The sequence below is a fragment of the Paramormyrops kingsleyae genome, chromosome 16 (genome assembly GCF_048594095.1).
Source record: "Paramormyrops kingsleyae isolate MSU_618 chromosome 16, PKINGS_0.4, whole genome shotgun sequence".
Classification (NCBI taxonomy): domain Eukaryota; kingdom Metazoa; phylum Chordata; class Actinopteri; order Osteoglossiformes; family Mormyridae; genus Paramormyrops; species Paramormyrops kingsleyae.
The window spans coordinates 2,654,299-2,677,594 of NC_132812.1; the positions used below are offsets into that span (position 1 = coordinate 2,654,299).

At 42.2% G+C, this 23,296-nt stretch overlaps 1 protein-coding gene across 2 annotated transcripts in view; it reads right to left on the reverse strand.

The window, feature by feature from the left end:
- Positions 1 to 4,119: 4,119 nt before the first annotated feature.
- wars2 (tryptophanyl tRNA synthetase 2, mitochondrial) overlaps positions 4,120 to 23,296 on the reverse strand; it is a 42,567-nt gene continuing 23,390 nt past the window's right edge. The window contains exons 3-7 of one of the 2 annotated variants that reach the window (XM_023837170.2): positions 16,923 to 16,993; positions 9,962 to 10,042; positions 5,653 to 5,735; positions 5,291 to 5,409; positions 4,120 to 4,754 (exon numbers count right to left, since the gene is read on the reverse strand). In XM_023837170.2, the coding sequence (XP_023692938.1) occupies positions 4,306 to 4,754; positions 5,291 to 5,409; positions 5,653 to 5,735; positions 9,962 to 10,042; positions 16,923 to 16,993 (803 nt within the window). In that variant the 3' untranslated portion in view covers positions 4,120 to 4,305. The remainder of the gene's footprint in view (positions 4,755 to 5,290; positions 5,410 to 5,652; positions 5,736 to 9,961; positions 10,043 to 16,922; positions 16,994 to 23,296) is intronic. The other variant, XM_023837171.2, reaches the window with a different exon arrangement.

Consider the following 23,296-nt stretch of genomic DNA (forward strand, 5'->3'; position numbering starts at 1 on the left):
TAAAATTAGACCAAAAATAAGTGTCAGACGACGCCTAATAATTGATTCAAAGTGTTGGAGCCTCGCTATAGCTCGTAACACCAAATAGGAGAAAAATAAACAAATTTTGTATAAGACATTTTCAATTAGCCCATTATAATCAAACAAATGAAACTTAAATGAAACGACAAATTCATAAGATCTTATGTTATGATATCTGTCCAAATAAAAAAGTTTGTTTGTAAGGTTAAAAAGCACGGGACATAAAACAAAGCAAGAACACGACCTGTAATGGTTTGAAAACATTTAAATATAAAATTACATTTTAAATAATGACCTCATTAAGTAATGTATAAATAGTAACAGAGTATTTTAAACTGACCCTTAACACTGAAGTGGAAATCACCTTTTTGACAGGTTGTTCTGAACCAGCAGTCCTTCAGAAGGTGTGCTGTCATCAGCGAGATGAGTGCACGTGTGCAGGAAGGCGATTTGAGCGGAGCGCATTGCTGCGGGGACTCAACGATGAGTTAATTTTAGTCTGGCTAGATATACTAGCCTATGTATATGCTTAACATGGATGATCCATACCTTTTATAATTCCTGAAAACTACAAAATACGGCTCATGTAATTTTATAGAAATTACTTATTTTGTGTGTGTAATGTGTAAATGGACATATGGAAAATTAAAAAAGGGCTTACTAGCATTTTCATGTCGCATTGTCAATTTACACATTTGTTCTACCTAAAGTATATAAATAAATTACCAACATACTCTACGTATTCTCTATGTGATGTTAGTAGAGGTGCATGGATAACTAAAAAGTTATACGAAAACAGCAGGTAGCAATATAATGTATATCTAATTAAATTAGAATAGAACAGGCTAATGTTTTCTAATAGCCTATACAACCAAATCCGTGATCGTGTAAATAAAATATATTCTTATCTTGAAATAATCTGCATGTATATTTTAAATAATCAGACGTGCACGTGCACCCTTAAATAATAACGAAGTATATTCTTTTCGAACTTCGAAGTTTCGCGTATTAATACTAGACTACTTAAATGTATACTGCTGTGCGGAAACAATTTGCAATAAGCTATAAAAAAACACATTACTTAATTGATAATGTTGACGTTTTGACATGTACTTTACAGGTGCCGAATGATTGTAACTCTTACCAAGAAATGCAGACGTTCTTGCAATAACATGAAATATAACATGAAAGGACCATAGCAGATCTCTGAATTAACATGAAACCACCCGGCTAATGATGGCGGTTTCGAAATCCCAAGTAGCAAAAAAATATTTCACTGGCCAGATTATCAGGAAAAAGTCAGCGGTGCCGTCATTCATAACTTAGGCCTACATCTTTAACGCGCGTGATGCCCTGCAGGATGATATTGCCCGCAATATATCTGTCAGTAGTTAAAAGCTAACAAATGTCATCCAGAAAATGTACGTAACTACAAATTTAGCATGAGTATTCATTTAACAAAACCAGAGGCATTCGAGAGCAAATGCAGTTTCTCTTCATTTACTGAACATTGCAAATATTGCACAACGGCGACTTCCGCCTAAAAATACTGCACAAAATTGGATACTATGCTTGTAGAGCGGAAAGGTTGCTGCTAAGTAATTTGACTGGATTTTTCAGTAACTGTTATTTCCTAATTAACGCGGCCTACAAAAAGGATTTTCTTCAATGGAAAATCACGAGATAATTGGCCCTATATATTAATTTCCACATAAATGTATTCAGTCTAAAAAGATTAAAATAATTCATATTTACTTGTGCATTTTATTATTAAATATTAGGCTATTAAAATGTTATAAAGTAGCAATATCTGGTTGCTGTTCTGAAACAACCGTATTGTCAGACAGACCTGGTTTATCATATATAATTACATTCGTTAGCACTGGAAATACTAAAAATAAATTTTATACACGCCGTATACACTTTGTATTTGGCAGCACTGTAAATACTACAACATTTCTAGAATTCCTAAATTCATAATATAGGCCTACGGGAAATCGCTCAGGGAGCAGCATGTCCAAAATATATCTTATTTTATGTATGTATTATTTTAACATTTTGGAATAAAAAGAAAAAAATACTCGCCTCTAATGTTATTAGTTGCTACACTTTTATAAACTAAGTTTTTTCAAAAGAACAAAGTATGTTTAAAACATTTACAGCAAATTAAAAGTAGTATTAAAGCCCTCCAGTGGAAGGTAACTTTAATACCACGCTCCGAAGCCTTGGTTAGTGTAATGACTTTGAGGGTCAGTTTTGAACCAGATGTTGAAACGATGAATCGGATCCCCTGTGTGGAAATTTCCGGAGGGTATGAGGCCACGTCCTGGCGTGGAGCGTTAGTGGAAAAGCATCGGGTAGCGACCGAGGAACCGTAAAAGCAAGCAACTGAAGGTCTTCAGTTTAAATCCCCGATCGGAGGCTGTCCTTGTACCGGAAGTTATCTTTTACTGCGTAAATAAATTATCGCCGGAAAAACGACCCATGTCGGGTAAATAAATAACGACTGGAAGTCTAGACAAATGGATTTTCAATCTATTGAGGCATATACGCATTTTAGTCATTTATTGCAAAAAAAATAATAATAATAAAAAATAAAAAATTCAAACACACAAGCATTAAAGGGAATGGTGATAAAAATAAGGATTTTTTTGGGAAACTGATAACCTATATAATCTAAATAATTAAGCGCTCCAACAATCAAGAACTGCACTGCACGTGTATGAATCGTAAAGAAACGAAGACTTAAAGAGACCTAAACGGACCTTATGAAAAAACAGAAAGTAAGTCTGTGCCAGGACGTGAACACGCGACCACGATTCAGCTACAAGCCTCCGACGGCGAGCAAGTTCACATTCGCAGTTCATGCGCTCCTTCAGCTGGATCCTGGGGGGAGAGTGCCAGGGTGAACCATGGATCCCTACAAATATTTTTGTAACCGTTGTCTGCCTCTGGCAATTCGCGCCAAGGCACACAGTGAGAACGAAGTGTTTCACAGTCCGCCGTTTGTCTCTGCAGAAAGACTGGAGTTTTTATTCCTGCTGCCGAACACTGTCTCCAACTCTCATTGCAAACAAACTGTAGCTAGTTTATTTTACGTCTATATTATGGAGCTGTTTTCAGCCTACCGTGGTAACAAAGTAATATTTTACCAGATCCTTTTCCCAAATATACCCACAAATAATGTAGTTTTGTTCGGATGTAACAGGATAGTTGTCAGTGACACATTTGGAAAAATGCATAGTTTCGTGGTCTTCCATACACTTGTAGGATAACATTAGCCTATAAGGGAATACATATTCTACAATTGAATGTGTTGTAGCCTCCGTTCACTGTGGTGAAGGAAACAATTCAAAATATGGTTTACATCATTTAATTGGATTAAAACGTAATTTTTTATTGGCTGAAGTATTGCAATCATTCTGAAAAACTCACTATGCGTGGAATACAAGAATGTGGCTAAGCTGTCTTTCTGATGGAGCAGTGGTTTGAATTTGCATGGCCTGTACTGTATACAGAGAGAGAGAGAGAGAGGGGAGGGAGGAAGAGGGAGTTGTCCATGTATTCATATCTTTACAGGGATTCTACATTTGTATGGGCATAACCCTAATCTCAGCTGTGATGACCTTAAACCCTGCCCAGCCCTAATTTTAACCATAAATAACCAAACAAAAAACGAGACTTTGGGTATTTTTAGTTTTTTGATTGCGTTCACAGATTTTGATAAAATGAAGGTTATCCTTCAGTGGGGAAATCTTTTCCCCACAATGTAATACTTATAGCACAAACAAACAAGCACACACACACAGCACAGAAATCCTGCGTTCTGTGGTAAAAATACACTTATACACTGACGCTATATAAATTTGAGAATTTGAAAACGTTATGTTTTGTGCTCAAGGCACAAATGAACAAATATCTAAAAACAGGAAATATTAACTTTATTGTATATCATATATTGATTGATGGAAAAAGTATAGTTAACAGTGTAGTTTCAAAGTATTAGTGGTCAGTTTTGCTATTCACAGAAAAAACTGGAAATACTAATTTTTCTTTACTCACAACCTAAATATAACTGTAAAGTGACAAGAGCCTGGATTTGCTCATTTTCTTTAGTTTATTTAATATCACATCAGATAAGATCCACACCTGAGATTTTAATTTTTAGTTCTTATAAATATAAAATGATCCAACAAAAGCTTAAGTGCAGCACAAAGGTGCCGAATACTTTGTTTGGGAAACAGTCAGATATAAATGATGTCTTTCATGTACATCCTAATCTTTTCAGCAGAATCCAACTAATTTTTGGACCTGCCTTAGAACTGGAGCAGCCAGTTCCCGGGCCCTGCTAGCTCCATGAGCCAGAACAGTCTCCAGGTAGCCCACATCTGCACGTAGCTTCTGGATTTGGTCCCGGATGGGAGTCAGTTTTTGGACCACGGTGTCCGCCACCACCTGCTTGTACCGGGCTGTGTCTAAGCCGTGGGCCTGCTCCACCACTGCCTCCACGCTGAGACCAGTCACTGCTGCATGAATCGCTACCAGGTTGGACACGCCTGGCCGTCGCTCAGGGTCATAGGTCACCTCTGAGGTGAAGTCTGTCACTGCCTTGCGGAACTTGAGCACGATGTCTTCTGGGGAGTCAGTGAGGTGGACCGTGGCCAACTTCTGGGAGTCAGACTTGGACATTTTGGAGGTGGGGTCTCTGAGAGATTTCACTTTCCTCATGGAACCTACCGCACAGAGAGTAGTTGGGATGAGATGAGGGTTTAATTGTTAATAAAATCATTCATAATCTTTTCATTGAGGAGGCTATGGTACAAAACCCCAAAAATGACACACACTAGATGTGCACAGAGACACTGAGAGAGACACTTTCTTGACTGGATGGACTCCTGGGTTTCAGTTTCTGCAGTAATGATAATGATAATGGCAACCAGTGGAGAAGTTATAATGAGAGTTTCAGGGAGGAGCCAGTAATGTTCTTTTGACTGATATGATTTTACAAGTGAGGGGGCCAATAGCATAATGACTGACAACCGCCTGAAATATCATTGCTTTCTCTGTGCTGGAATTGGTCCCGCATGCTTAAAATGAAGAGGAGGCCAAAGGAACATTCTGGAAACGAGCAATTGGAGCCAATGGAATGGATGATGAAGAAGTCCTCTAATCAAAGCTCCATAGCATGCTTGACTGGATACAGTGTGTTCTTCTGAAAGGGATAATTACAGGATACAATAGTTTGTGTATGTGCGTGTGTGTGACTCACTAAGTAGGGCCTGGGGCTCAGGGAAGATCTCCCCATACTGGTTGTTGAAGATGCGGGCTGTGTCCTGGGCCAACTCTAGGTGCTGGACCTGGTCCTCCCCAACCGGGACGTGAGTGGACCTGTACAGTGAACACAGAACAGTGAACATGAACAAACACCCAGTACTTTGACATAACAAAAAAAGCACTGAAATTCTGATGCAGACTGAAACCAAAATATAGCTAAGGAAAGCCAAACTCCTAAACTATAGGGACTATTGTATTTTATTGGGGACCAAATACTACTAATGCCAGTACATCTGCGTAAGGCATGTTAGAATGGAGTTAGGTTCTGTAAACAGTTTTGGTAATGAGCAACCTCACCTGTACAGCAAAATGTCAGCAGCCTGGAGGACAGGGTATGTGTACAGACCCACACTCCCCTCATTCTTCTGTTTACTTTTAATCTAGGAAAGAATGAGTGAGGATGAGGGGAAACAGAATTTAGCTGAAAAACACATTAGGTCTACGGTGATATGCATAACGTGCTGGTACATAAAGCACTGCTCATTTGCTCTCATGCCTCTTGTGATATTGCTATGGGTGTTTAGGTGTACTACTGGGCTGGTCTGTGGTTCGGTGGGTTAGGACTCTGTGCCCGTGATCAGCAGGTTGTCGGTTCAAGTCCTCTGGTTGGCAGAGTGATGTCACCATTGGGCCCTTGTGCAAGGCATTTAAATCCTACTTGCTCCTGGGACTAGCTGACCATTCTTTCTCTATTGCACATCCCTTGCATCTGCTAAATACAACTGGTCCTCCATATCTGCGGACAGAACCAACCGTGGATTAAAAATATTCGGGGGGGAATCCAGTAAGTTCCAAAAAGCAAAACCTGAACTTGCTGAATGCAGAGAACCACGTCGCAAATTCAATTTGGAAAGGCTCATACAATTTTCAGTCAAATATGGGGGCAGCTGAAAAGTAACTTGGCTTCACCAGCTTCACCAGTTGTTACTCACCAGCTGTCTTCCTTTCTTCAAAATAATAATGCTAACGAGCTATATCAGTCTGGTTTCAGACTCAATCATAGCACAGAAACGGCCTTAGTCAAAGTGATAAACGACTTGCTTATGGCTTCCGACCGTGGCTGTATATCGCTATTATTCTTACTGGATCTAACTGCAGCATTCGATACTGTAGACCATAATATTCTTTTGGACCGGCTGGAAACATTGATTGGCATTAAAGGGACAGCACTACTGTGGTTTCGTTCGTATTTAACTGATCGTTATCAGTTTGTCCATGTAAACAATGAGTCATCCATAGCCACTGAAGTAAGATATGGTGTCCCGCAGGGATCAGTGTTGGGCCCACTACTGTTCAATCTATATATGCTACCGCTTGGTAACATAATTAGAAATTAGTGTTAATTTTCATTGTTATGCTGATGATACACAATTGTATCTATCTGTCAAACCTAGTGACGCATCCCAGCTCTCTTCTTTAGCCGACTGTCTGCTAGACATCCGTTGTTGGATGGCAAGGAATTTCCTCATGTTAAATACCGAAAAAACTGAGGTTCTTTTAATCGGTCCTAAGGATGCCCGCAATAAATTTGTAAACCCCAACCCTAGCGGCCTCCCTACTCAATTTAAAACAGTGGTCAGAAATCTTGGTGTCCTGGTAGACTCCGACCTCTGCTTCAGTGCTCACATAAATAGCATTACCAGTACGGCATTTCACCATCTACGGAACATAGCCAAGCTTCGGAAGATGCTTTCCTTTCAAGATGCAGAAAAACTAATACATGCCTTTATAACTTCTAGATTGGACTACTGTAATGCCCTCCTTTCGGGTTGTCCATCTGGATCCCTACATAAACTTCAGTTAGTACAAAATGCAGCTGCCAGAGTTCTCACAAAAACTAAAAAATTTGATCACATTAGCCCTATCCTGTCTTCCCTGCACTGGCTACCGGTCAAGTTTAGGATTGACTACAAATTATTGCTATTGACCTACAAAGCTCTGAATGGCCTTGCACCACAATATCTTAATGATCTTCTGGTCCCTTACAACCCTTCTCGCCTGCTTTGTTCACAAGGAGCAGGATATCTATTAGTTCCTAAAGTAGACAGGGCTACGGCAGGCTGCAGAGCATTCTCTTACAGAGCTCCGCAGCTGTGGAATGGTCTCCTGGCGGATGTGCGGGATTCAGGCACACTCTCGCTTTTCAAGTCTAGATTAAAAACGCACTTGTATAGCTTAGCGTATAGGAAACCTAGTTCTGGTTTCAGCTAGTCGCTCAGTCCCAGTCAGACTAACAGTATGAGGTGAAGAGCTGGGTGGGGATCGGTGTCATTGGCTTTGGATAAACTGATGCGTCAGTGCTGTCACTCTAGCTTTACACTAGAGTGCTGATGTTCAGGGAGTCCCCATGCCTGTGTTCCCGCCTGTCTCTCCCTCTTTCTCATGCTGCTATACCCAGATCTGCCGGAGCCTAGACGAATATTGCACTCGATCATTTTGCTTGCACTGCCTATGGTTTCCTCAACTCTGGCTAATACACAATTTTTCTTACTTCCTCCCTCACCCCTTCTGGGGTGTGCTCCATGGAGCACAATGTCGTTGAAGAATTTATGCCTCTGCTGCCTGCAAGACAACTACCTCCACCTCCGGCAACTACCCTCCAACCTGCCTGCCCTTGGCTCAACGCGATGCCTCGCCATCCTTCCCTGCGGCTGTGCCTCTATTAATCCTGCCATCGTGCATCAAGCACCCCGTGCCTGCACCGGTCGGCCACTGCATTGAGACTTATATTTCAACCCCTGTAAGAACATAAGAACATAAGAAATTTACAAACGAGAGGAGGCCATTCGGCCCATCAAGCTCGTTTGGGGAGAACTTAGCTAATAGCTCAGAGTTGTTAAAATCTTATCTAGCTCTGATTTAAAGGAACCCATGGTTTTAGCTTCCACTACAATAGCAGGAAGACTATTCCATACTCTGACTACACGCTGTGTAAAGAAGTGCTTCCTCAAATTTGTTTTAAAATGTTCTCCCGCTAATTTCCACTTATGGCCACGAGTTCTAGTATTTAGACTAATATTGAGCTGTATTAGCTTAGTCATATCATCTTGTTTGTTTGACTCATCTGCCGGCCCCTGGAGGATGGGCTCCGGTTCCTCCCAAGGTTTCTTAGTCTTAGGGAGTTTTTCCTTGCCACCGTTGCCTTTGGCTTACTCAATGGGGGGTCCTTACGAGGCAGAAATGTAAAGCGCATTGAGACAATGTAATGTTGTGATAATGCGCTATATAAATAAAATTGAATTGAATTGAATTTCTTTTTCCCGCTCCTAGCATTCTGATTTGCCGTATTGGTAAGGCGAGTCTCCTTTCTCGTTTATCTACACTGCTTTATTGTGCTGATAACAAAGGACACTGGTTAAAATTCGGTATTCGGAGTCTTCAAAGTGAAGGCAGAAAAAAACAATTTTATTTTACATTATCAAGTGCATTGTTTTAGGTATTATAAGTAATCTAGAGATGATTCAAAGTGTAAGAGAGGATGGGTGTAGGTTATATGCAAATACTAAACCATTTTACATAAAGGCACTTTTCCACTACTACCCTTAACCGAGTTGTACCCAAGTCATAACTGCGCTGACATGGTCTTGCTTACCAGCAGGGCCGAAAGTGTGACCAAACCAAACTGGTTGCGTCACCACCATCTGACTGGACGAAACACGAGATATCAGTGATCTGCATCGATATGCATGGATTATCTGAAGGGAAAAACCAGCACTCTCTATATATTATTCATTATTAGTAGTATAACACATTGCAATGTATTGATGCATTCCCAGTAACTCAGAACTTAAATTTCCAACCTACTTAAAGTACTGGAGTATGGGTGAATGGAATGGACTCGTAATGCAAATTTACGTAAGCTAATGATAATTCCACTAGTGCTTGATGTTAATATAACGCAGTGATTCTCACAGATGTACCAGTGGAAATTAGCACATCATAAACCATAAAGTACACATTGTGAACAGTAAATGCATATCTCTTTGATTTTATATCACTGTCGCTCTTCAAACCTGGCAACGCCTTTACCCAGCTGACCCTTCGGCAGTGGAAAATTGAAGCGAGTTGGTTAGGTACAGCCTGCTTCCAGTATGCTAGTGGAAAAGTCTCAGAAGCGACTTTAACAACTGTCGATTTTGGTATTTGCTGGGTGTCCTGGAACCAAGCCCCTGCAAATATGGAGTGTTGACTGTAAGTAAATGTAAGGGTTCTACTTAAACCTATTGTAAAGGGAGGGGGATTATTCTGGGAAAGAGTGAGGGCAGTTCACAATCCCATTAATATACTACACATCTACCTTCACTCAAGATGGGATTCTGTCACTTCCTTAAGCCCAGCACAAGCCCTGATGCCTGAGCCTGAACCTCACGGTAGCCCTTGCAGAAACTGAACGACTGTTTTGTTCCCCTCCATTGCCCTTGCTGAAAGGCTGTCATGTTTTCCCATTCCCATTTGGTTAAGCACCTTTCCTTCCTCCCATAGCCTGATCACACCATCTAGTCCAGACTGGGGGCATACTGGAGCATGTTAGGAACAGCGCTTCATAAAAATCAATTAACACAGATGATTGGAAACGAAGCTCCAGGGGGGTCGTCCCTGCACTCACCTTCCACTGCGGCAGATGTCGAAGGCGCGGCATGCTGGTCAGGCATCCCAGAATCCAGCAGAGCTCCGCGTGCTCAGACACCTGTGAAGGAGCACGAGGCACTGTGAAGGCCAGGGACAGGGCAGCTGTGACACACAACACTTCATAGCACCAGTCACCAGGTTACAAGTCCAATAGATACTCAATGAATATTCATGAGTAAGTGTGACTGCCTGTGTCACTGAGTCACCAGTCCAATAAATATGTAAAAGAATGCTCTTGAGTAAGTGTTACTGGCAAAAGTCATTGTGGTACTCAGGTGATTCATTGTGGCTTCTCCTTTCCTGTGTGATGGGGCTGAAGCATGCAGCATTCAACTTTCTCAATCCAGTAACTGGAATGGGGAGCTGTCGGACAGCCCTGTCACCTGCTCCATCCACCTAATTTGCACTCGTCCCACACTCACCAATCTGTACAATCCTAGAATTACCAGATGGATCAACTGGAAATGTAAAAGTTAATAAAACATTTCTACCTGAATGTTCTGAGTCATTATTGTGACATTTAGGTTTGAATCTATTGTTCATTTATCACACATTGCAGTTTTATGCCAATTAGCAGAATCTCACTAATATTCATGTCTTAAAATGTCATTTATATTAATTATATTCTGTAACACTAAAATTTCTAAACACATTAATATGCAGTATAATGCATTGATAAAGAATTATAAACATGGCTACAAATATTTATAAAAAGGTATAACACATTATAGTCATGTTTATCATACATTAGGACTGCCTTATGAAGCCCTCATTTATAACGCATAGATACAGTAGAACCTTGGAACCTGAATGCCTCTGAACTCAACAAACTTGGACATCAAACTGGTCTGTTGAATTTTTTTCCGACTTGTACCTTGACCTAAATCTTGGAACTTGACCATTCCTGCTAAAACTTGTATGGGTCGAGACGCATTCAACTCTACCAATTTGGACCTCGAATGGGTTGGTTGAGAAAAATCTAACCGCAACTCGACCGAATACTTGGAACACAACAAAACAAAGCAGACCTGCTAAAACTCATACAGATCGAGATGCGACAAGGCAAACTGGGATGCTGATGTCTATGCATCACTCTCAGTCTCACAGAACCTCTCGACTGAGTTTGACTTGCGAAAGCTGTGTTCCTGTGTTCAGTGCGAATTTCTTTTGTGCTTTATCTACAGCACATTTAGTGATACAGTAATCATGGCTCCTAAGAAAGTAGGCGGTGATAGCAGCAAAGCAGTGAGTATAACTGTAGAACTTATAAAGGAAATTATAGCGAGACTTGAAGGTGGTGTATGTGTGTCTGCATCCTTAATGCTTATACCAACCATTATAAAAGTATCTATAGTCCATTATAGCTGAGAGCTTCATAAAGTAATCATAATGCATAATAAACATGGCTATAATGTGTTATGCCTTTTGATAAAAATTGTGTATAATGCTTTACGAATGCATTATTAGTTGTTCTGTTGTGAATGTATGTCTAAAAATATCTATTTTTATATTCCACGTATTCCTCATTTGCACTATTACAAGCATTTTCCACAGTAATGGAGTCTAAGGTTGTACTGTCAATTTTAAGAAATAAAGGTCCACAACAATAATATTTGCTGGGGGGGGGGTGACGTAGATAGGCCCAGCCAAAACTACAAGATAAATTGCATCCCATATTTTTTCAAAACTGGACACAGCATTTTACTTTTCAATACAGGGTGATCGTGCATATACAGGACGGGTGCAAACTCTATTCTTCAAATCACCCAAAAGTCTTAATTGCATGACAACACTGATATATTGCTATTGCAAAACAGGGGGGGGGGGAAAAAAAAAAACTGAAGAGAGAAAAATAGATGTTCGTACTTACAGTATATACAGGGGATTAGCTAGAGTATTTACAAATCAAAATATCCTGGATATTCATGCATTTCATATGCATTTCTTTCACTTATAGCATACCAATTCTTTACCCACAAAACAATAAGGAATATTGGGAAACAAGTGACTTTATCTGAATGGATAACTGTGAAACTGTGGTTAATTGCCCTCATTTAAATGTGGTTAAATGTGTTAATTTAAATGGCTAAATGTGGTTTCTTTTCAGACACACAACCACACACAGGGTCTCTTTCTTGAATGACGTGTTTGAAAAACAATGCTAATGGGTGTTTCTCAATATGTGTACTTGACCGTACTTGCGTTCTTGTGTACCCATTTTACGTCATGTTCCATTGCCCAAAACCAGCTTCAATACTAAAAACAGAAGTACAGAGGATGGTACAAATCCCCAGATATCATTCCTGCCCCACTTCAAATATCAAGGGTACATCGGTTGCATCCTCACCAAACGAGACCAATCCCATGATTCACTGTGCTCCAAGTTCGTTCCTGGAAGGCAAGTTAGTAAGAGCAGTCTTGTCAAGACTACAAGTATGAGCTTTGCATTGTTGATATTGAGAAACACTCCATGTGAGCTATCAGCATGATGGATGAGGAGCTGGTGCCAAAAAGGACTCAACATCAGTCCTGAGAACTTGAAATAGCTGTGTTATTTAATGATTATCTACTGACTGCTCATTAAATTTTTGATATTTAAAATAAAGTTTAACTCGGGTTTTAAGTGACCATTTTGAAAGCAGTGTCTTTAATGCAATATTGTGTTTGAAATGGTGCAACAGATAAGTCCTTAGGCTTGTTGGAGTCTGGGTATTTTTGACAGTACATTTAGAAATTGGGAAGAAAGATTGCATTTCAGATGGTGAATCGCGATTGCATTTTATATGAATCACAATATGATTTTTTGGAAGATCACCCATCTCAAATTATGACCCTACCTTACACTCTCTCCTCACCTCTCCAAAAATGTGACATGATTAAATTCCTCATGATACATTTGGCCAACCAGCTATCAGACTGCTACCAATAAAATTTGCCAAGTGGGGAGGCTAGCGACAGAAAAGAACAAACTTCATTAACTTTATCATAGAATATTCAGAAATTCATCTCAAGCTCCAGAGTTTTAGATTCACTGACCTGTACAATACACCTGGGAAGTTAGAAAAAAAGATCCACGGAATAAGCAGAGATAGCTGATGGCAAGGGTGTCACAGTTTCCAATTTAAGTGAGCAATTTGAATCCGTCCTCACACCTCATATGTATACCTATGTGTAGGCTACCCATCCATTTCAATATTGACCATATGGAGAGCTATGCAATATGACGATATATACAGTATACCAGATGATGAAACAAAATGTCTATAAACGTATATATATTATGCTCTATCATTTATTTTGTGGTGTCGCAAAATACACTGCTTATAGCAACATTTTTACATAATTTGGATGACAGTTTTGCCAGGTTACACACCACCACATGGGATGTGGCACTGGTATGGAAGTTTTTACTGGACTTTATTATTTGTAACCCACAGAAGACAATCCACAAATACGTATCATGATCCATAAATATTTAATTATCCACAAATACGCATTTTTAAATTTGTGTTGTGTAAAACCATATCCAAAGAAATATAGAGGGATTTGTACACGTGAAACGTGTTTTGCACATTTGTGGATCACATCATGTCTATGTGTGGATCTTGTTGCACTTGTGACTCCCTCCTATTGATTTTTGGATTTTTGTCCAGTTCGTACCGCTACGAAGCTCCTAAGAGGTCAAGGTGGGAAGAAACTTTCTGAAATAGTTTTAGATAGGGATGCACCGAAATGAAAATTCTTGGCCGAAACCGAAAACCAAAAAAGAGGAAACGAAGGCCGAAAACCGAAACACCGAAAGAAATTATGGCAATAATTAGTACCATTGCATTTATGGCTATGACTGTGTACTAACCTTACTAAAATCAAGGCATTGCGATTACATAAATTAATTTGTTTCAAAGAATAAATCAGTTACAAATTATGAAAATATTTATTTAGCACATTGCAACAATGCACAGTATAAAATAAAATAAAATTCAAACTTAAATGTTTAACTTAACCGCACTCTCATATCCAGCATGGCGATCGGGATGTTTGGATTTCAGGTGGTAAATTAAACCCGACGTGGAGAAAGTCTTTGCAGACGCACCCCCTCTTGAAATTTCGGCATTACATGTTTTGCAAATCGCTATCCGTGGGTCTTTCTCAGATATATTGACAGGGCTGTCAAGTTTTGAAGACAGGCAAGAGTGACATTCCACAGGATGCTTTTTCATTGGTTGTTGTGTTGTATTTTACCCAGATACAATAGTACTATTTTCTGATTGGCTATTGTGTAGGCCCTTTCTTTTTTTTTGATTGGCTGGTAAGTGACAGGCTCTTGGGGCAAATCTTGTCCGACTTCATAAAAGAGGCGTGTTTCCGATGGGAAGCGACGTTTTTCTTGACGTTTCGTGACGTTTTCATCCGAGTTCCGACTTGGAGAGAAATAATCGAACGCACCATAATGTCACTCAACTCAGAATTTCCGAGTTCCGAGAGAAAAACGAACGCACCATTAGACTCCAGCGGAGACACGCTTGTTTTATAGTGAGGCGCTACTGTGCCGCGATCTGGAGAAAAATTGGGCTCTGCGGCATATTAGCCTACAAATTATTTTTCCGCGTGAGAAATACAATGTGTGGCGGGAGTGCGTGACAAAAGACTGAAAAGAGTGACTGTCACTCACAATGCGTGACACTTGAGAGCCCTGTATTGAAATACGTCCACACCGCAGACATGCTGCTTCAGACAAGCACGTGCAGGCCCCGGTTTCTGTTTGCGTCATCACAACATACTGTTTCGGCCGTGTTTTTCGGCCAAAAATTTTCGGTGGCCGAATATTCGGTGCATCCCTGGTTTTAGATTCTCTCGCGGTAGTTTTGCGATACCACAACACTTGCCCACTTGCTATAAATTTACTGCAACTTGACGGCACACACAAACGTAAATAATACAGACATTTCTTAATGACACTGCAGTAAAGTTAGCTTTATATTCGGTTTTTCGGCTGAAATATCTTTCAACAAAAGCAAGCAACACCCCTTGGTTTTGTAGATTTCTTTTTGGGCAAATTTCAAATAATATTTCAATGTTTGTGTGTGCATTTCACTTTCAATAGCCCAACTGTCTTGTTTAAAGTAATTAATAAATAAGTTTTAAAACACAGGGCTCTCAAGTCTCACGCATTGACCCTGAGACCCTGCATTTTAACCAGTTCACACACACACACATGCCACAGCTTGTGTTTCTCACGCTGAGAAGGGATAACACCCACCAAGGTGTCCTGTCACATAGAATGATGATGCGCAGGTGTACGGAGTGGAGTTTTCGGCCGAATTCATAGCTGTTCCAAGTTATACGGAGTTAATAGCCACCTAACAGCCAATCAGAAAATAGCATTTGTTTCCAAAATGATCCTGCTGCAAGCAGGTTATTACATGGATGAGCACACATACGAAGTGCAGACAAGGTGGAAGTGGAAGAGCAAGATCCAATGAATGCAGTAGGCAGGGCACGCATTGAACGTGAGACGCGATGCGCCCCTAACAGACATAATCTCTTGAAAGCCCTGAAAACACATATATGAAAGTTACACAGTGTGCATTGTCCCCTAAAGTGTAATGCTTAAAGCAAACTTTACCTGACATGTCTGTATCGTTTAGGTTTATACTTATCAGTCCATTAATTCTATCCTTTGTACTTTAAATGGACACAGTACAATTATAAATAACAGAAAAGTGTTGCATGGAATGCAAAACTATTGTGAGAAAACGCAAAATTGTTCAAAAAAAATATTTCCCACTCAGACCTCTTAGGGGCTCCTGATATGTAGAAAAAAAAATCACTAATACATCACTAACCACAAATATGTATTTTTATGTGTTGTGTAGAATCATATCCACAAACATAAGAAGTGATTTATACACGTTGAAAGGGTTTTGCATATTTGTGGAACGCGTTACATAAATATGAAGTGCAGCCATGATATCGTTATTGGGATACGAAACGACTTATATCGAGATATAAGGTTTTAATCATATCGCACAGCCTAAGTGCGTGTATTCCTTTATGCGTAATGTAATGATCGCCCTAGGATGACGTCAGAGGGCGTCGCCCTCTTTCTTTTTCCTTTTTTTTCCCCCCGATACACCTTTCAGCGCGTATGGATGTATTTTGCCACCGCCAAGTACTATTTTTGTGATATTCGGTTGGTTACTGACTGACAATGTAAAACCTGTGAATCATGCGTGAGTCTATTGTATCCTGCAGTGTAATAAACGAGGGACAGCACCATTTCTTCGCATTTTGCTGTAAGCTGGGTGTGAAAAAAAGAGTATGTCCTTGCAAAACACCTATCCTACTTCCACCCAGTAACAGGGTTTCCACCAGATCTGTTACATTACCTCTTTGAGGGATTTGTGCCTTATGAGTTGTCTGTTTGCTTGAAGGAGCTCATTAGAAAGGGATACTTCACACTTGAAATTCTTAATAAGTGTATCCTTCCCTTACGAGTACTCAGATAAGGTGAACCGACCAAAGGTCATTGCTCAGTCTAGCTTTGCAAAGAAAACCATAGGTGGAAACGGACACGAAAACTGGGCATTGCTTCGTCTTTTTCCGTTAATGAATGCTAGTTATATGCCAGAGCAGGAGCCGTCGTGGGAGATTTTAATGGACCTGAAAGAGATAGTTGAGCTGGTTGTTTCATGAGAGTTCTCATCAGCATCTCTAGCCTGGCTACAGAGAAAAATTCTTGATCACAGGCAGTTAATTAAAGAAACATTCCCAGACTTCAAATTCAAACCAAAGCATCACTATATTGAGCACTATGCTTACTTGATTCAGGGCTTTGGCCCATTGATCGAACTATGGACCATGCAGTTTGAGGCCAAACACAGCTACTTCAAAAGGGTTGTGATGTGCACAATTTTAAAAACAAACATTCTCCTCACCTTGGCAACTAAACACCAGCTCATGATGGCCCATATCCTGAACGGCCCAAGTCTCTTCCCTCCTGTTCTATCTGTGCAAAAGATAATCAATCAAAACACATCACAATATGCAGACTAGATGTGCAACAAAGGACTGCAGTGCTGCAGAAATATCCTCACATCAGATGTGCATCTGAATGGCATTCACTATAGTGAGGGTATGATTTTATCTTCTGGAGAACTCAGTGGGCTGCCCGAGTTTTTCAGAATTCTTAGAATTGTTATGTGCCATAAGTGTTTGGATATGTCTACAGGACACCTCAGTCTTCTGCCCCAAGCTCCACTCGCTGCCTCCCAGTTTCCGGCCACGCCCCTTCCGCCCTCTGACCTCTGACCCTGGCCCTGTATTCCGCATAAAGCCTGCTGGTCACATCTAGCTCGAGCTCTTGCTCAAGCTTTGTCATTCGCTATCGCTGTGTTGGTTTGCTGTTTCTGATTGACTTCTGTGTATGACTGTTTTGGTTTCCCGGTTTCTGACTTTCTGCTTTGCCCTATTGGTACCTTTGCCTTCGGTTTGTTTGTCTTCTGGTTTGAACTCTTGCTTAGCTCCTGACTACTCTCTTTGCCTCGCCCTTTAGGATACCGTGTTTCGGCCTGTGTGTTTTCTGTACATGTCTCTTAGGTGCGTAAGGAGTGACTGCCTTTTTGTTTTTGCGAACGTGGTGTTTACTGTTGTTTTGGTTAGGGAGTTACACTTAGTCTTTGTCATTTTGTTTCCTCTTGTTTTCATTACCTTTAGAGTTAGCTTAGTTTGGGACGTGTTTGTTAGCTGTTTTGGTTGTTATTTTGGCCTGGGTCACTCCTGAAGTTTGTTGCACCTCGTGTTTGTAACCGTGTCTGTGAATAATTATAAAAAAATACAAAAAAAGATCCCTTTGTTTCCTGTGTCCCCCTTTCCCGTTCCCTGCTTGTCCTGTCTTCCCCTCTCCCTCTCCTCTACCTTTCAGGCGATCCCCAACCCTAGACTGGGGATCATAACAGAAATTGGGGGCTCGTCCGTTCCTCTTTTCTGTTTTTCTGTGCGTGTGCCTCCTGGGTTTCTGGGCTCGTCCTTTCTTCGCTTTTGTTGCCTTTCTGTCTGCTGTTTTCTCCGTAGTTGGGAGCTTCATTTTTGTTTTTCGGGTCTGCCTGGTGGAATTTTTTTGTGTGGGGGGGTAGTGTTAGTATTAGTGATTATGGCCAAGTTCGACCTCGTCGCTTTCAACCTTTTCCCCTCACTCGAGCAATTCGATAAGGGCCGTAAGGATGATCTGCTAGTGATAGCAGACTTCTTTAATATGGTTGTCCCCGCTGAGGCTTCTAAGCAGGCGATTAAGCAGGTCCTTTTGGATGAGCTGATTCAGCAGGGTATCCTGCCTGAGGTGGGTGGCTCCACGAGTGTTGCATCGAGTCCTGTCCATGCATCTGCTGCAGCAGAAGCTGGCGGCGTTGATCTTGGGACGGGTCTCCGCATGGATCTCTGTGGTCCCCGTTCATCCAGGGAGGAGATCCTGCTTACAATTTGACTAAGGGAACTCGAGTTAGAGATCAAGAGGCAGGAGTACCAGGCACACCTTCTCCGTCTCAGGGCTGTGGAAATAGAGGCTGATAAGAAGGTGGAACTGCGGCGGCTAAGCATGGGCGAACAAAAGCCGGTGCCTCTTCCGCGAAGGGTGCCAAAACCAGGTACGTCTCCACACTCCGGCCTGCCCGCCCGAGATGGGTCTGATGCCCCAGACGCTCCTCAAACTTGCCCGCGATCTCCCCTGAGTTCACCAGTCCCCCAGGATGGGAGTAATTCTGGCTTCGATGTTAACCGACATATCGGGCTTGTTCCAGTGTTCCGGGAAAATGAGGTGGACGCCTACTTTTCCATATTTGAGCGCATTGTCATGACTTTGAACTGGCCTAGGCATCTTGGTCTCTCCTGTTGCAATGCAAGCTAGTGGGTAAGGCAAAAGAAGTGTGTTCGGCCCTCACATTAGAGCAGAGCCTAGATTATGACATAGTGAAGGCTACCGTCTTAAGGGCTTACGAACGTGTACCTGAGGCTTACCGGCAGAGTTTCCGGAAGCTTAATAAATCCCCAGCCAGACCCACGTAGAATTTGCCAGGGAAAAGACCACCCTGTTTGAAAAATGGTGTACCGCCAGTGGTGTGTGTAACCTTGAACAGCTCAAGGAATTGATTTTGTTGAAAGAGTTTAAAATCTGTGTCCCTGATCACGTGGTGGTATACTTAAAGGAACAGAAGGTAGTTTCCTTGACCGAGGCTGCCACCCTCGCAGATGAGTTTGTGCTTATGCACAAAACTGTTTACTCCAACTCCGTTACCTCGAAAAGTTCAGCCTCGGCCGATTACATCCTCCCCTGTGCCTGCTCCCCCCCCACCGCCTGTGGAGAAGCGTGAGTGCTTTTATTGTCATGAGGTGGGTCATCTTATTTCAGTATGCCCAGCCCTTAAACGAAGGGAAGCTTGTGGCGTACCTGCAGGTGCAGGTTGTAGCTGGTATAGACAGTGCTTCACCCCTATCTCAAGAAGTGGAGCCTGCTTTCCAGCCCTTTGTGTTCTCTGGTTCGGTTTCGCTTAGTGAGCCTGATGTGCGACACCCTGTGACTATCCTGCAGGATACGGGTGCTGCCCAATCGTTTCTGATGGAAGGCATCATCCCTCTTGATAATGCGTCGTATTGTGGTACCAGTGTCCTAGTACAAGGCATTGATTTGTGCGTGACGGCTGTTCCTTTACACAATGTATTCCTAAATTCCCCTGACTTCTCTGGTTTTGTACGGGTTGCGTTCCAGACTCGCCTACCCGTTCCGGGTATTTCATTTATTCTAGAGAATGTTGTTTGTTTGTTGATCAAGTGCTTATGCGTAAGTGGACCCCTGAATTCGCCTTTTGATTGGTCTTCAGTATATCAGGAGTCCCAGAGAAATATCGGGCATATGTATTGTCCCTCGCCCACGATCACCCATGTTCAGGTCATCTAGGAATTAAAAAGACGTTGTCTCGAATCTTAGGTCATTTCTTCTGGCCTGGAGTAAATTCAGACACAAAGAGGTATTGTAAGACCTGTCATGTCTGTCAAGTAGTGGGCAAACCAAACCAGGTCATTGTTCCAGCCCCGTTACGGCCCATACCTGCGATCGGTGAACCTTTTGAGCACGTACTTATAGACTGTGTCGGTCCTTTAACAAAAACTCGCTCAGGCAATAGCTATTTATTTACGTTAATGTGCACTGCAACTCGTTTCCCAGAAGCTATCCCCATTCGCAGTCTAAGATCCTCCGTTATAGTGAAGAACTTGATCAAATTCTTCACTACATTCGGCCTCCCTAAGTACGTGCAGTCTGATCAAGGTACCAACTTTACATCAAAACTATTTGCCCAAGTGGTTCGTGAGTTGGGAGTTCGGCACTCAGTATCCAGCACTTACCATCCAGAAAGCCAGGGGGCGCTGGAACGGTTTCACCAGACGTTTAAAAACATGCTCCGCACTTTCTGTTTGGATGCAGGGAAAGACTGGGATGAGGGTGTGCCCCTCCTCCTCTTTGCTATCCGTAACACCATCCAGGAGTCGACCGGGTTTAGCCCTGCTGAGCTGGTGTTTGGTCATTTGGTTCGAGGTCCCCTAAAAGCGCTTCAGGAGCAGTGGTTGTCGCCTAACACGCCTTCGCCATCACAGGACCTCCTGAAATATGTTAGTTCCCTTCGTGAACGCATGTCTGCTGTTAGAGCCCTCGCTAGGACGTCTCTAGGTGCCTCCCAAGTCAAAATGAAGGCACATTTCGATAAAGCTGCTATAGAGCGGTCTTTTCAGCCTGGTGACCGTGTCCTTGTGTTACTTCCATTGTCTGGTTCCTCCCTTCGCGCTCGGTTCTCAGGTCCTTATGTTGTCCACTCTAAGCTGAGTGCTACCAACTATGTGGTGGAAACTAGGGGTGCACCGATTGCAGTTTTCTGGCCGATCAACGATCACCAATCCTTAGACAACCTTACCTGCCGATCTCGATTTTTTTTTTGCCGATCTTGTTTCTTTCATAACTAAAAGACAATTACTTCAATGTTTCCATTTTTATTGAGTAAATTGATATGAATACTCACAAAACATGAGGTAGTGTCCTCAAATATAAATGAACATATAAATGAGCATTGCTGTTTGAACTACAAAATCATATTTTTCCTTCCAGACTTTAATTTCTCTAATTTTGTAAAAAAAAAAATATATATATATAGCTGTTATGACACACTTGTCCAAAAAATATTCCATTTGGCTTTCACATTATAACTGGCTTTTCAAGCACTTAATAAAATAAATAACAGGACAAACAATAAGTTTTCTCGTTGTAGCTTTGCTCTTTTTGTTGTTCATTAGAGTTAACAGCGAGCTACTGACTGGTTGCGTGCTGCTGCTAGCTTTAGCTTTAGCTTGATCGGTGGCTTCAAAAGCTGCATAGTCCGCTTTGTGGTTGTTTCTTAAATGCCGAATAAGGTTTGTAGTATTGAACGCTTTGTTAGTTACCCCTCCACGGTTTATTTCCGCTTGGCATGAATTGCAAATTGCGAATCTTTGCTCATTCTCTTTTATGGTATAAAATTTCCAAACTGAGGACATGTTGCCTCGAACTCCCCCTCCTCCTTTTTCTTCTTCTTCCTCCTGCACGGCAGCACAGGTGTGACGTATTGGGCGGGCGGGAGGGAGGCAGCCTGCACTGCACCTCTCTCGGGAATGGGAGAAAAGGCTGATTTAAAAGCATATAACTAAGATCGGTGGATCTCATGGGAATATGGTCGATTTATGATCCCCTCAAATTAACGTGATCGAGGCCGATAGATCGGTGTGCCGATCGATCGGTGCACCCCTAGTGGAAACACCAGATGGTAGGCGGAAGTCTCGGGTTTGTCATATTAACATGTTGAAACCCTACCTCGACCGTTCAGTTTCGGCCCCTTTGTCAATTTCTCTCCCTTCCCCCACGCCGGTAGGGGTTTCGTCGATCAGTAACTATTCGCCGGAGGACGATGAGCTACACCTAGGGAAAAATTGCTTACCGTGTGCTCGCTTACCAAATACAGAAGCTCTTCAGACTCTTCCTAGCCGGTTAACCCATTTGCCTTCTGCCGCCCAATCTGACATTACATCCCTTGTAGGTAGGTTTCATTCCCTGTTTTTGGATACCCCTTCGTGTACCTCTGTTGTAGAACATGATATAGATGTTGTCGGTCATGTCCCCATTAAACAGCACCCGTACCGTGTCAGCCCGCATAAGTGTTATTTGTTGGCTCAGGAAACTATTTGATGACAAGCGGTCTCGCTGTGCCTAGCTGCAGTCCCTGGAGTTCCCCATGTTTGCTCGTCCCCAAGCCTGACGGAATGTCCCAGTTCTGCACTGATTACCATAAGGTAAATGCCGTAACCAGGCCGGATGCTTTCCCACTTCCGCGAATGGAAGACTGTGTAGATCGGATTGGGTCTGCCAAATATGTGACTAAACTAGATCTATTAAAAGGTTATTGGCAGGTTCCTCTCACTCCTCGCGCATCAGAAATTTCTGCTTTTGTTACCCCCGACGTTTTCCTCCAATACACAGTCATGCCCTTCGGGTTACGCAATGCCCCGGCCACTTTTCAGCGGCTCATGCAAAAGGTGCTCGGTGATGTCCCAAATTGTGAGCCGTATTTGGTTGTTGTCATTTATTCCGATTCGTGGGAACATCATATGCAATCCCTAGAACTAGTTTTTGCTCGTTTAAAAGATGCTTCGTTAGTCCTAAACTTAGAAAAATGTGATTTTGGACAAGGTACTGTTAGTTATTTGGGAAAGTTAGTGGGTCATGGTGTGGTTAAGCCTTTGGATGCCAAAGTCCAAGCTATCCGGTCATTCCCCGTCCCGCAAATCCACGTGAGTTAAAACGGTTCTTGGGGATGGCCAGATATTATCGATGTTTCTGTCGTAATTTCTCTGATGTTGTAATTCCTCTGACCCAGTTGCTTCGAAAGGGCGTACTGTTTGTATGGTCCCCAGCCTGTCAAGCTGCCTTTGACTCCATTAAGATGTTGCTCAGTAGCTCCCCTGTCCTCCACGTGAGCATTGAAGTCCCCCAGCAGAACAAGAGAGTCCCCGGGGGGAGCGCTCTCCAACACCCCTTCCAAGGACTCCAAAAAGGGTGGGTATTCTGAACTACTGTTTGGTGCATAAGCGCAAACAACAGTCAGAACCCGTCCCCCCACCCGAAGGCGAAGGGAGGTTACCCTGTCGTCCACTGCGGTAAACCCCAATGTACAGGCGCCCAGCCAGGGGACGGTAAGTATGCCCACCCCTGCCCGGCGCCTCTCCCCATGATAAGTTATTT